Consider the following 14,372-nt stretch of genomic DNA (forward strand, 5'->3'; position numbering starts at 1 on the left):
GAGGTGTCTAGCAACACCTCTGGTGCTGGCAACATTCTGCATCTTAATCTGGGAGATATATTCATTTGTTAACATGTATCAAGCTGTGTGTTTCAGATTTATGCCCTTCATTACAGGTTGGACTTCAGAAAATTTTTACATGTAACCAAACAAAAAAACCAGGCGGTGGGATGGATTTGGGCCCCAGGCCATAATTTGTCAATCCCTAATGTAGACAGAGGGATTATAGACAAGTAACTTTTTCATTTTGTTTCTCTATCTTTTCTGATTTTTTCTGCACTTGGTATATATTACTTACATAATACAAAGTTTTAAAAATGTTAAATTTTAATAGTATAATCTAATTATAATGAAAAAAAAAAAGGCCATACAACAAAGACTCTAATATCTCATTGCTAAGTCAGTCATATCTACCTTGGACAAACGAGATATTTCAAGCGCAAAGGGAAAAATTCACAAGAAATCAAAATTTTCAGCAGTCGTTATTTTAGGTAATCAACACAATAATACTCTAATAGTATTACTGCTACTAATAGTAATAACATCAAATTACAGCCCAATAGTCAATCAGATAATCTGTGCCTTAATAAAAATGATAGGGGTTGCTATGGTCTGAATGTTTCTATCTCCCTAAAACTCATGTATGTTGAAATCCTAATGCCTGATGTGATGGTATTGGGAGGGGTGAGGGCTTTGGGAGGTCATGAGGGTGGAGCCCTTATGAACTGGATTAATGTTTTATAAAAGAGCCTCCAAAGGAACCGCTAGCCCCTTCCACCATGTGAGCCCACAGCGAGAAGGCATTGGCTAAGAACTAGGAAGAGGGCCCTCACCAAATGCGACCATGCTAAAGCTTTGTTCTTGGACTTCCACCCACCAGAACAACAGGAAATAAGTTTCTGTTGTTTATAAGCCACCCAGGCTGTGTAGTGTGTTCAATATGGCAGCCCAAATGGGCTAAGATAAGGATAAACTATTAAAGCACAGCATGCCCACATTATTAAACAACTAAAACAAGAAAATTTGAAGTTTTCATTACAAGTCTTAGCACTCAGGGACAGCGCCTAAAAAGACTGTGGTTCAATGGCCATTCCACCTTTGCCTCTAACAAAATCCTCTCTTATTACTTGAAAAAAGGTCTGAAGTCTTAAAAATTAAGTTATTTACAATCTAGAAAATCCACTTCTCTTGTAGATATATATAACATCAAAGAGCAGGGAGAAAAAAGGCTGGCAAATTGAGATACTTGGACTTGATTTATAGTTGGACTAGATCCTAATATTCCAAGGAAGGACTCCTGGTCAATAAAAAGTTGATTTTAGAAAGTACAGTCTGCTGTTGCTGCTGTTACTGTATCAGCATTTACTGAGCTCTCACTATGCTGATTACTTCACATGGACTCATTTGATCTTTATAATAATTCTATGAGGCTCAGAGAAGTCAAACAACTTGCTGAAGGTCACACAGCTAATAAGTGGCTGAGCGAGGTGTGAAAGCAGATTCCTGCTCCCTAAGTTCATACTCCCATCTCCTGAGCTCCTGTTACAGGAGGGGTACAAACATTCAGCAGCTCAGTTTTAACTGGGCTTTCACCAATTCATCAGCATCTGATGAATCCCAGATGCTTTCTCAGCTCTCCAAGTCCTTTTGAGAAGTCATAGACAAGACTGATGTGTTAAAGCAAAACTAATGTTTAATATATGGGCTGGGGAGGAACAATGATTTACCGAGCACTTACCACACCAGGTGCTTTACATACCTTATCTCATTTAACCTCCACAACATATCCATTGATAGACATTATTCTCATCATTTTCTAGGTGAAACAGTTGGACTCAGGGAAGGTATATACCTAGCAAGTGACAGAGCCAAGGTTTGAACCCAGGTTTGGGTGTCTGCAAAGGCTATGCTCTTTTTACTGTATTTTGGGGATTGGAGACTCTGAGGCTTTCTGCATCATGTTACCCACAAAGGGGCAGGGTTGAGAACTCCAATAGGTGCTGAGAGGGCAGAATAAAGGAATGTAAGAATAATATCATTGTTAAATTAATCAAAGTTGGTTTCCTGGAGATATGCTATGTGAGTAGTTTCAAAAGCGGGTGGGTGTGAGTAGAATTCATGGAGAGGCACCCAGGCAGCAAGAAAAGATTATGGAAAAACGCACAAAATTGAAAAGCTCTTGATAAAATCATCTGTATCATTACCAAACTCCTAGAATATAAGCAAATGAAACACATTTAAGTAAATCTTACTTTGTTAACAGAAAGTAAAACTCTCATCAGTATGGACATGCCAAAAAGAACGAGCAATTCTCTTTAAGATGCCAGTTCAAACTAGGACAGGTTATTAGTACTTTAACATAGCTGATCTCTAACAAACGGTCATTTGTTGGCTGATGTAAATGGAGCTGGCAATTTCTCATGGTAGCTTTTACTGGTAAGTCCATATTTCAATGCTACTCCAGGCTGCCAACATGTATCAATTTCAGCAGAAATTCAGGGTATAATCCCTTCAGGTCTGGGATGGGGCACCTAGTGCTGGGAGAGCTCACTGCCAGAGTCCATGTGCAGAGAACAAGGCTTTTCTGAAATTATGGAATACATTTCCATAAGCATATTATCTTTCATAACACAAATAACAAAACAGGAAAGATTTCCTTTAAAAATGACCTTAGTGACTGTCTGGGCATATCAATATAATCCTGAAGTTACTATTAATCTTCAGTCACAAAAAAAAAAAAAGGCATTATTTCCCCAAAGTTCTTTTTATTTCGAAAAGCTAGAGTCCAGATGAAGCATTTAGTTTTCTTCCTACACCACAATGGATGGCAGCTCATAGAATGTAAACGTAGTTATTTTTCTGCCCACTCATTTAAGAAAAAAATGCTGCCCACACCAAATGCCCTTACTACTCCTCAGCTTTTCCTTCATTAATCTCTAGTTGATTTCTTATTCAACAGTGCATATAACACTGCTCTTAGCATTTTCTCCTTTCTCCAGGCTCTAAACTATTCCAGGAGTTCTGCCAGCCTCCTCTCTACTTCAAAATGTCCCTGAGTATTTCTCTACCCTCTTTGGGAAAGAGCATCCGTCCCTCCTCACTGAAACTGTCCTCCTTCCACCTGTGCTCCTGACGTCACCCTCTCCTCCAAGACCTCCCTCGATAACGAACCCTACCATCTCCGACAGACCTCCTTCTCCTTCACAGTTTCTAGGTCCCATCAACTTCACCCTAAATATCCCTGGCGACTACCATGTAGCAACACCCTTTATTTCTCCTCACTGCCAACACTCAGGCTATCCTTTTTGCTTACTTAGATAGTAGTACCATCCATCTTCCTAACTGTTCTCTCTGCCTCTGATTTCTTCCCTTCTAATTAATTCATCAGGTCTAATGCACCAGCTTCATCCTCTAAAACACAGCTTTGACTTTCACTTTTCTACTTAGAATGCTTTAATGGATTGATTATATATCAAATCACTTTCAAAGTTCATAGGGTAGCCCTCTAAAAAGGTAGTTCCCATCCATCATCTTTCCTAATCACACCAGGCTCTATCCAACAAGAGAAACGTAACATACAGTATAGCTACCACTGACTGAATGCTTACTAAGCATCATTCATTCATTCTGCTGTTCATTTTTCACTTATTTATTTTACTGAAGGCCTTCCATGTATCAGGTGCTATTCCAAGCACTGTGAATGCGGCAGTGAACCTAAGAGGCAAAAGTTCTGCCTTCATGCAGCTTTCAACTCAAGTGGGGGATGGACAACAAGCAAATAAATAAGATATGGTATCTGACATGCCTGTAAGTGCTATAAAGAAAAATAAGGTGGGAAAGGGGGTTAGGGAATGGTAATGGGTGTGATTTAAAAGTGTGGTGGGGAAAGGCTCACTGAGAAAGGTAGCATTTGGGCAAAAATCCTAAGTAAGAAAACAAGCCATGAGGGTATCTGAGGGATGGCGATTCCAGGCAGTGGAAAACCCCTGAACTAGGAACACCCTATATTCAAGCAATAGCTCAGAAGCCAGTGTGAGCAGAGCAAAGTGAGGGAGAATATAGTAAGACAGAGAAAACTAGGCCCAGAGTATGTGGTGCCACTGTACGGACTCTGCCTTTTACTCTGGGTGAGCTGAAAGCCACTGGATGCTTTTGAGCAGAGAAGGGTCACAACCTGACTTAAGTTTTAAAATGATCACTCCAGCTGGTGTGTGTGGAGAACCTGCAGGGCAAGGTTAGAAACAGGGAGAACAGGCAAAAAAAATGGTGGAGACTTAGACTGAGGTGGTAGCAGTAGAGGACAGAATTCACTGATGGATTAGACTGGGGAGTGTGAGAAAAAGAGGAGCCAATGATGACTTCAAGGGTTGTGGACTGAGGAATCGGTAAGACAGAGGAAAAGTTTACTCAGACAGAGAAGACAGTGGGAGGAGAACATGATTAAACGGGAGTGGGAGGAAAACCAGGAGTTCAGTCTCATACATGCTAGCTTTGGGATACCTATTAAGTATCCAAGTAAACTTGTCAGTTAAACAGCTGGATATACACCTTGGAGTTCAATGTCTGACTCCATGCTGAACATATCTGGGAGTCATCAGTGTAGAGATGGTTTTAAAAGCATGAAACTAGAAGAGAGCCCAGGCAGTGAATGTAGATAGAACTGAGCCTTAGAGCACTCCGGCATTTGGAAATTTAGAGATGAGGAAAAGACAGGAAGAGAGGCCAAGAAGAAACAGCCAGTAGGTAAGAAGAAAGCCTGAAAGAGTAATATTATCATGAGGGCTGGGAATTAACCACTGAATTTAGCAACATGGTGGTCACTGGTGACCTTGACAAGAACAGTTTTGGGATAGTGATGAGGACTAAAGTTGACTGGAGTGGGTGCAAAATAGTGACTGGGATGAGATAGTGGAGACAGTGAGTACAGACAGGTCTTCTGAGGACACGTAACCATGCACTGAACCATGTGCTTTACAGGTTAATTAGGAGATAACTCTCTTAATCCTCATATCAACTCTACAAAATAGGTACCATTTATCATTCCCATTTATAAATGGGAAAAAAAAAAACCCTGAAGCTCAGAAAAGTTAAATAATTCACTCAGTGGAGGAATCTGTGATTGGCAAGACCAGCAGCCCAAACCCAGATTTGTCAAATTCCAAAGTCTAACCCTGGTGAGGAAGCAGCTGTGACCTATTTCTGTTTCCATGGATTCACCAGTTCTTTAACAAGGTCCTATACCTCTAAAGCCAGCCCTCTCGGGGAACACCAAAGCAGACCCCCGTTTTCCTTTGCGCACCTGTCAGCGCTTCTCTAGACGAAGTCATCACTGCACTGACCTGAGTTAGGGAGCACTGATCCTTTGCCGTTCTTCACATCCACCACCCAGGTGGCTTCTTTACCCTCAGGGCCATCTTTCACCTTGAAGGCAAAAATACCACCAATTTTCTTCACAAACTGCTCCCCTTCCTGGAAAGAAAAATGATACAGTTATATTAAGTCCATTTCCCTGGCTTTTCCCCCAAACTAAATGTTTAAATAGATACATGACGTGAGCAGCTGGGCCAGCAGGCAGTCCCCAAGCTCCCTTAAGATCTTTTACGCAGAAAAGTCTGAAAGACAACCAGGCAACAACTCCCTCATCTGCCAAATTTCTTGTTAAAAATGGCTTTCCGGATACAACTGGTGGAAGGACAGGGAAAATGGGGGAGTGAGTGGCACAGCCAGCAGTATTTTACTAAAATAGCCTTCCCTTGTCTCAATAATTTCTCAAAGATTCACTCTGGCCTCTCTAAATGTAGGAACCCTAACTCCTCTTTTTTCTGGGGGGGGGCGGGGGCAGGAAATTTCCTTCACATATATTTTGGGTGTTCCACAATCAGAATTTTTTTTTTAATTTATCCATAGTCATACAGGACTTACGTATTTTTTTCCACTTTTTAATTGAAGTATAGTCAGTTTACAATGTTCTATCAATTTCTGGTGTACAGCATAATGTTTCAGTCATACATATACATATATATTTCTTTTCATATTCTTTTTCATTATAGGTTACTACAAGATACTGAATATAGTTCCCTGTGCTATACAATATAAACTTGTTTATCTGTTTTACATATAGTAGTTAGTATCTGCAAATCTCAAACTCCCATTTTATCCCTTCCCACTCCCTTTCCCCCCTGGTAACCATGAGTTTGTTTTCTGTCTGTGAGTCTGTTTCTGTCTTGTAAATAAATACATTTGTATCTTTTTTTTTAGATTCCACATATAAGTGATATCACTTGGTATTTTTCTTTCTGTCTGTCTTACTTCACTCAGAATGACATTCTCCAGGTCCATCCATGTTGCTGCAAATGGCATTATTTTATTTTTCTTTATGGCTGAGTAGTATTCCATTGTATAAATATGCCACAACTTCTTTATCCAGTCATCTGTCAATGGACATTTAGATTGTTTCTGTGTCTTGGCTATTGTATGTAGTGCTGCTGTGAACATTGGGATGCATCTATCTTTTTGAATTACAGCTTCTTCTGGATATATGCCCAGGAGTTGGATTGCTGGATCATACAGTAAGTCTATTTTTAGTCTTTTGAGGAATCTCCATACTGTTTTCCATAATGGCTGTACCAAACTACATTCCCACCAACAGTGAAGGAGGGTTCCCTTTTCTCTACACTCTTTCTAGCATTTACACAATCAGAATGTAAAGATAAATGGTTCAACTTATTTCCTGGATTAGTATAAAGAATTACACAGGAATAAAGTGTAGAGAATTATACAAGTAATAAACCACCTACCACCTACTTTTGGATCTTGGGGAATGAAGCTGAAAAAATAACCTCAGATCCACATCTCTGTAGGTTGGTTTCCTTTCTCCCTCCTTCTCCCTTCATTCCCACTCTGTTTCATCTTTCCTTACTGAAATATTTATTGACTGAAACAATGACTGGCACTAGATATTGTTCCAGGCATTAAGGAGTAAGAAATGTAAATGATAATACACTCTGACCACTATGACAACATACTGGGATAAAGGAGAACACAAGGAGAACAGAGGAGCCGCTAGGCTGGCTGGCAGGATGAATAACTCACACACCTTAAAAAACACACACACAATCATTTTATTGCAATTATTTTCTTCAGAGAAGACATACATTTTATTGTGGAAAAATAGAAAATTATTGATATGCAAAAAGAAAATATAAGCCATTCATAATTTCACCAGAGAAAAAAAAATTGATATAAATGCCCTCCATTTTTCTTCTCTGCATATATATTTTTTAAATGAGATCACAGTGTATATACTGTTTTGTAATTCACTTTTCAGTTTAATATAGCTATCTTTACTACTGTGTCATTAAATATCCTTCTACATAGTTTAAAATGACTATACGTGGTCTTTAACTGTAGAAGTATACTATACTTTATTTAACCTGTTAAATAAATTAATCTCTAAGTCTATTTGAATTTTCTTATAATTTCTAATAGTTTTTATTCCTCATCTTTAATTTTAGCCCTATACCCCTACAGTAATTTATGTTCAAGATTATTCCTTTTGGTATCATAATATTTGTTCTTTTAACAGACATTTAAATGCTTATTATGCTCAGGTACTGTGCTAGGTACCTGAAATATTCAAATAATTATCATTAGATACTAAACTCTAATTCTATGTATGCAGAGAGTCTGGCCTAAGTTCTTTCTTTTTGCTGTGTTTTGTTTGTTTTACAACAACTTCATTGAGATGTAATTAACATAACATAGAAGTTCCTTTTAAAATATATAATTCAGTGGCATTTTAGTTTATTCAAAGTTGTGCAACCAACACTACTATCTAATTTTAGAACATTGTCATCACCCCAAAAAGAAACCCATACCCATTAGTAGTCATCCCCTGACTCCTGCCATTCTCCCCTCCTGCTCGCCCCTGACAACCACTAATCTACTTTCAGTCTTGGTGGATTTGCTTTTTCTGGACATTTCATACAAATGGAATCACACAACATATGATCTTTTGTGACTGGTTTCTTTCACTTAATGCTTTTAAGGTTCATTCATGTTGAAGCACGCAGCAGTAATTAAATCCTTTTTATGACCAAATGAGATTCCATTGTATGGATGTAGCACATTTTGTTTAGCCATTCATCAGTTGACGGCTGTTTCCCCTTTTTAGCTATTATTAATACTACTACTACAGACATCTGTGTACAAATTTTTACATGCACATGGGCTCTAATTCCTCTTAAGTATATAGTTAGAAGTGAAAATTTGGGTTGTAAGGTGATGTTTAACTTCTTGGGGAACTATCAAACTGTTTTTTTAAAGTGGCTGCACCATGTTACAATCTTACCTGCAATAAATGAGGTTCCAATTTCTCCACATCCTTACCAACATTTTTGTCTGTCTTCTTGATTTTAGTTATCCTAATGGGTGTGTCAATCTTTTTCTCATATATAGATAACACACCTGAACGAATCCAGAATCAACCATGGGTCTCAGGACTTCAAAAAAGCTATTCTAAAAATATTCAGTCTAGGCCTACTTATCTCAACAGCCATGGAGGCAATTCTTATATGTGAGGGTCCTTAAATCAACTACCAACATTTTCTAGTTAAATCAAGAAAACAAAATGACTGTCAGATTTTTTTAAAGGTTATATGTACTTTTTATTTTTATACAATTTTTAAAGGTTATACTCCATTTACAGTTACTACAAAATATTGGCTATATTCCTCATGTTGTACAATACATCTTTTAGCTTATCTTATACCCAATAGTTTGTACCTCCCACTCCCCATCCTTATGTTTCCCTTCCCCACTCTCTCCCCACTGGCAACCACTAGTTTGTTCTCTATATCTGTGAGTCTGCTCCCTTTTTGTTATATTCACTAGTTCATTGTATTTTTTAGATTCCACACATAACTGCTATCATACATTATTTGCCTTTCCCTGTCTGACTTATTTCACTCAGCAGAATGCCTTCCAAGTCCATTTATGTTGTTGCAAGTGGAAAATTTTTACTCTTTTTTTAAAAGCTGAGTAGTATTCCACTGTGTGTGTGTGTGTGTGTGTGTGTGTATACGTATAGATAGATACAGCAATATATATATTGACAAAAGACATAGATCAATAATACAGAATCAAAATCCCAGAAATACACCTACATGAATGCATTCAACTGATCTTTGACAAAGAAGCAAAGGTACTTCAATGAAGAAAGGATAGGTTTTTCAACAAAAGGTGACGGAATAATTGAATGTCTATAAATAAAATAAGTATGAATAGGTTTCCATTTTGTAAATAAGTTCATTTGAGTCATTTTTTTTCAAGATTCCACAATATAAGTGACATCGTATGGTATATTTCTTTCTCTTTCTGGCGACTCAGATTTTTTTCAGTGAAAGAGAAATTCTCTTATTTTGGCTTCCCTTAAAAGATCTCACTCAAATTGTTTAAGTGAACTTTAGGAAAAATCATTAACAACAATAATAATCTTTGGGGAACTACAAAGTTTTCAAGTGTTTTTTATATACATTTTTCTTTAATTTCATAAAACCCTGTAAGTAGCTGGACAGGTGTTAATAGTAGCTCATTAAGCAGAAAAAAACAACTGAGGCTCAAAAAGGTTAAGAATCCTTTAGACTGTTCTCTATCCTAGTGCTAAGAAACTCATCTACGATAACCCACCTAACAATACTGTAATCCATCTAATATCACTTTCAGGTTTGAATTTAAATGGCTTCCCAAAGCCTCGAGGATTAAAGTCTGTCTTTACATATCATTCAAGATACTTCATAATCTCAAGGATACTTATTTATTCTTCTCTTCAGCCCCTTTTTCATCCCCCTCAGGTTTTTTGTTCTAAAAATATTGACCATTTTGAATACCATGAACACACATGCCTCTATGCCTTTGCTCATGCCCTGTCGTGGGTCACTCACCTCCTCCTCTTCTCCATTCCCACTCCAACCTCATCCAGTCAAGTCTCAACTCACAGGCTAACTCCTCTGGGAAGGCTTCTCTGTCTCTACTGGACACCCTGACGGTCCTTTGCACATGCACCCACATGTAAGTTCCTTGCTAAAGCAGTTATTCTTTTCTGGGAAAAATTTTCCATGTCTATCTTCCCACTACACTGTATGTTCCCTGAGGGGCAGGGACATATGACAAGTAAGCAGTCCAACCAGAACTCAATTTCAGGTTGGTTTAGCTTCAAGTTGAATGCTCTTTCCATTTGATCATACCATACGACAATGCAGGTTACATCAATACTTCCAAACTTTAGTCTATGAAAGTAGTTTCTGTCACCACAAATGAATTAAAAGAAAGTTCAAAGTCTTTTCCACATTCCTTGAAATCTTTTATCATTCAAGGTTCTGTGGAGATAATCTAGAAGAGTAGGTTAGTAACGCTGGTGTGCTGAGCCACCCAAAGAGTCAGGCTTCCTTTGGGGCCAATGGCTGATGAACAACTACTTCCAGCAGCATCCATGCCATCTGCTTGCACAATGCATCAGGAATAGAGTCATGGCAGACACCAAGTTAGACCCAGGAAAACACCAGCAGACGTTTAGAAATTCTACCTGAAACTTGGAGAGAAATTTCTCCCACTTCCTTAAGAGAGGTGTAGGTTAATTCTGCACTTGCTGTTCCTTTTGAGAACCAACTGATCTTCTTATAGAATCATACCCTTTGGTCAATAAAACACTTTCAGTTGAAGAGGGAGTGAGAAAGGGTAAGGAAACAGACAAAGAGGAGAGAGTTAAAACGGTAAAAACATTTGTTGTGAAACTGGAGATCACTAATCCTAAGAAAATTCTAAGTGCCTCCTTGCTTGAAGAAAAGTACTTTCTGAGTAGGCAAAAGGTCAAGGAGTAGGTCCTGTCGTAAACTTAATAGGAACAAAAAATTAAGACAGAATTCAAAGAAGGGCAATGGGGTATTGCTAACAAAGACAAAAGTGGAAATAAAATCTCTTGCCAGACTTCCTTTGCTGATGCAGAAAATGCATGAATTGACAAAAGATTTCAAGACTTTCACTTTCTAGTGCTACAAACATTTAGGAAACTGACAGTCGTGGGAAGGAGAAAGAAACAAGGGGACAAGGTCCATGCCAGTGAAGTTATAGCGGGAGTAGAAAAGAATTAAAATGGGAGCAAGAGGCATTCATTTGCAAAGCTAAAAAAAGACTGAAATAAAAATAGACTGTTGTTAATCTCAATAATAAAGTATTCAATGACTGATATACAGCCATATCAGATACTCAGTATTTATTTATTTGACAGAATAAAGTTGAAAAAAAATGGGACAACTTGGCAAAAGCAACTATCCTATAGGTTACTCTGAGGGCAATAATTGGTAGCATGAAAAAACTTTTTTTCAAGCTGAGCCCTTAGAGAGTCTACCTTCATTTTAGTGGACACTTGTAATGAAAGAAATTTAAAAAACGATAATGAGATATATTTTCCTACTAGACTGGCAAAGATTTTTTTAAAACCAGCCAACAAAGCACTGGAGACAGTGTGAAGAAAAAACAGTCATTAAGTCTGTAAATTAGTACCCTCTTTTTGGTGGGTAGTTTGGCAATATGTATCAAAATGCTAAACATCCGTATCTCATGACCCAACAATTTCCCTCTCTATTTATGCTAAAGTGATCATGACATTTTTTTACTTAAAGACAGTACAAAAGGAAAACATACTATTTTTTTATTTGTAAGATTTAACAAGATACAACACAATGTTCATCATAGGAGGCTAGTTAAATATATTATGTTACATATATTCAAACATGTACTATGTGGTCATTAAAACCAATGGTAAGGATTTATATTTATGGGCAGGAAACATACTATCAAGAGAAAAAAGCAAGTTATAAAACAATGGGTAACTTGACAAAATTCAACACTCATTTATGATAAAAACTGTTACCAAAGTGGGTATAGAGGGAACATATCTCAACATAATAAAAGCTATTTATGACAAACCCACAGCCAGCATAATACTCAATGGTGAAAAACTGAAAACCTTTCCACTAAAATCTGGAACAAGACAAGGATGTCCACTCTCATCATTTCTATTCAACATGGTCTTGGAAGTCCTAGCCACAGCTATCAGGCAAGAAAAAGACATAAAAGGGATCCAAATTGGAAGAGAAGAGATAAAATTGTCACTATATATGGATGACATGATACTAAATATAGAAAACCCTAAAAGCTCCACATATACTAGAGCTCATAAAAGAATTCAGCAAGGTAGCAGGAAACAAGATTAACACATAGAAATCAGTTGCATTTCTTTACACTAACAATGAAAAAGCAGGAAAAGAAAGTAAAGAAACAATCATTTTAAAATCACATCCAAAAAATAAAATACTTAGGAATACATCTGACCAGGAAGGTGAAAAACTTATACATGGAGAACTATAAAACACTGATGAAGGAAATTAAAGATGACTTAAAGAAATGGAAAAATACCCCATGCTCTTGGATTGGAAGAATCAATATTGTTAAAATGGCCATTCTGCCCAAGGCAATCTACAGATTTAGTGCGATCCATACCAAATTACCCATGACATTCTTCACAGAACTAGAACAAATAATTCTAAAATTTATATAGAATCACAAAAGATCTAGAATTACGAAAGCAATATTGAAGAAAAAGAACAAAGCTGGAGAAATAACCCTCCCAGACTTCAGACAATACCACAGAGCTACAGTAGTCAAAACAGCACGGTATTGTCATAAAAACAGACAATATGAACCAATGGAACAGAATAGAGAGCCCAGAAATAAACCCACAGACCTACAGTCAATTAATTTTTGACAAAGGAGGCAAAAATATACAATGGAGAGAAGACAGTCTCTTCAGCAAGTGGTGCTGGGAAAACTGGACAGCACCATGTAAATCAATGAAGAACACTCCCTCGCACCATACACAAAAATAAACTCAGAATGGTTTAAAGACTTAAATATTAGACAAGACATGATAAACCTCCTAGAGGAAAACATAGGCACAATATTATCTGACATAAATCTTAGCAATGTTCTCCTAGGGCAGTCTACCCAGGTAACAGAAATAAAAGCAAAAATAAACAAATGGGACCTAATTAAACTTAAAAGCTTTTGCACAGCAAAGGAAACCATAAGCAAAACAAAAAGACAACCTATGGAATGGGAGAAAATATTTGCAAATGATGCGAATAACAAAGGTTTAATTTCCAGAATAAACAGCTCATACAACTTAACAATAAAAAAACAAACAACCCAATCCAAAAATGGGCAGAAGACCTAAACAAGCAGTTCTCCAATGAAGACATACCAATAGCTAATAGGCACATGAAAAAATGCTCAATATGGCTAATTATCAGAGAAATGCAAATCAAAACTACAATGAGGTATCAGTCAAAATGGCCATCATTCAAAAGTCCACAAATGATAAACGCTAGAGAGGGTGTCGAGAAAAGGGAACCCTCCTACACTGCTGGGTGGAAATGTAGTTTGGTGTAGCCATTATGGAAAACAGTATGGAGATTCCTCAAAAAACTAAAAATAGACTTACCCTATGATCCAGTAATCCCACACCTGGGCATATATCCTGAGGGAACTCTAACGCAAAAAGATACATGCACCCCAATGTTCAAAACAGCAGTATTTACAGTAGCTAAGACATGGAAACAACCTAAATGTCCACTGACAGATGACTGGATAAAGAAGTTGTGGTATATTTATACAATGGAATACTACTTGGTCATTAAAAAGAATCAAATAATGCTATTTGCAGCAACATAGATGGACCTAGAGATCATCATTCTAAGTGAAGTAAGCCAGAAGGAGAAAGAAAAATACCAGATGATATCACTTATATGTGGAATCTTACAAAAAGGAAAAAAAGGGCACTAACGAACTCATCTACAAAACAGAAACAGACTCTCAGACATAGTAAACAATCTTATGGTTACTGGGGGGAAAGAGGTGGGAAGGGATAAATTCGTTGAGTTTGACAATTGTACTTCAATAAAAAAAAATTTTAATTAAAAATAAAACAACATGGGGGAGGGTACAGCTCAGTGATAAAGTACGTGCCTAGCAAGCACAAGGTCCTGGGTTCAGTCCCCAGTACCTCCATTAAAAATAAACAAATAAATAAAAGCCAATTACCTTCTCCCCAAAATAAAATAATAAATAAATTTTAAAAATAAAATAAAATTAAAACAACAGGTAGATCCACACACGTGTATCCCTGTAAGACAGCGGTAGGATAGGCCTGCAGTTCCTGGGCCAGTGCCTGCCTGCTGGGAACTGTCAGCCCTGGCCCCTTCTACCTCAGGAAGGTTGTTGATCATTATGAAAATTCTAGAAATGCAGGGTACTTT

The 14,372-nt window shown here is 37.4% G+C and overlaps 1 protein-coding gene across 1 annotated transcript in view; it reads right to left on the reverse strand.

Moving 5' to 3' along the window:
- SCP2 (sterol carrier protein 2) overlaps window positions 1–14,372 on the reverse strand; it is a 96,891-nt gene that overhangs the window by 6,691 nt on the left and 75,828 nt on the right. The window contains exon 14 of the mRNA XM_010982120.3: window positions 5,340–5,469. Coding sequence (XP_010980422.1) covers window positions 5,340–5,469 — 130 coding nt within the window. The remainder of the gene's footprint in view (window positions 1–5,339; window positions 5,470–14,372) is intronic.

The sequence above is a fragment of the Camelus dromedarius genome, chromosome 14, assembly GCF_036321535.1.
Source record: "Camelus dromedarius isolate mCamDro1 chromosome 14, mCamDro1.pat, whole genome shotgun sequence".
In the NCBI taxonomy this organism is placed as follows: Eukaryota; Metazoa; Chordata; class Mammalia; order Artiodactyla; family Camelidae; genus Camelus; species Camelus dromedarius.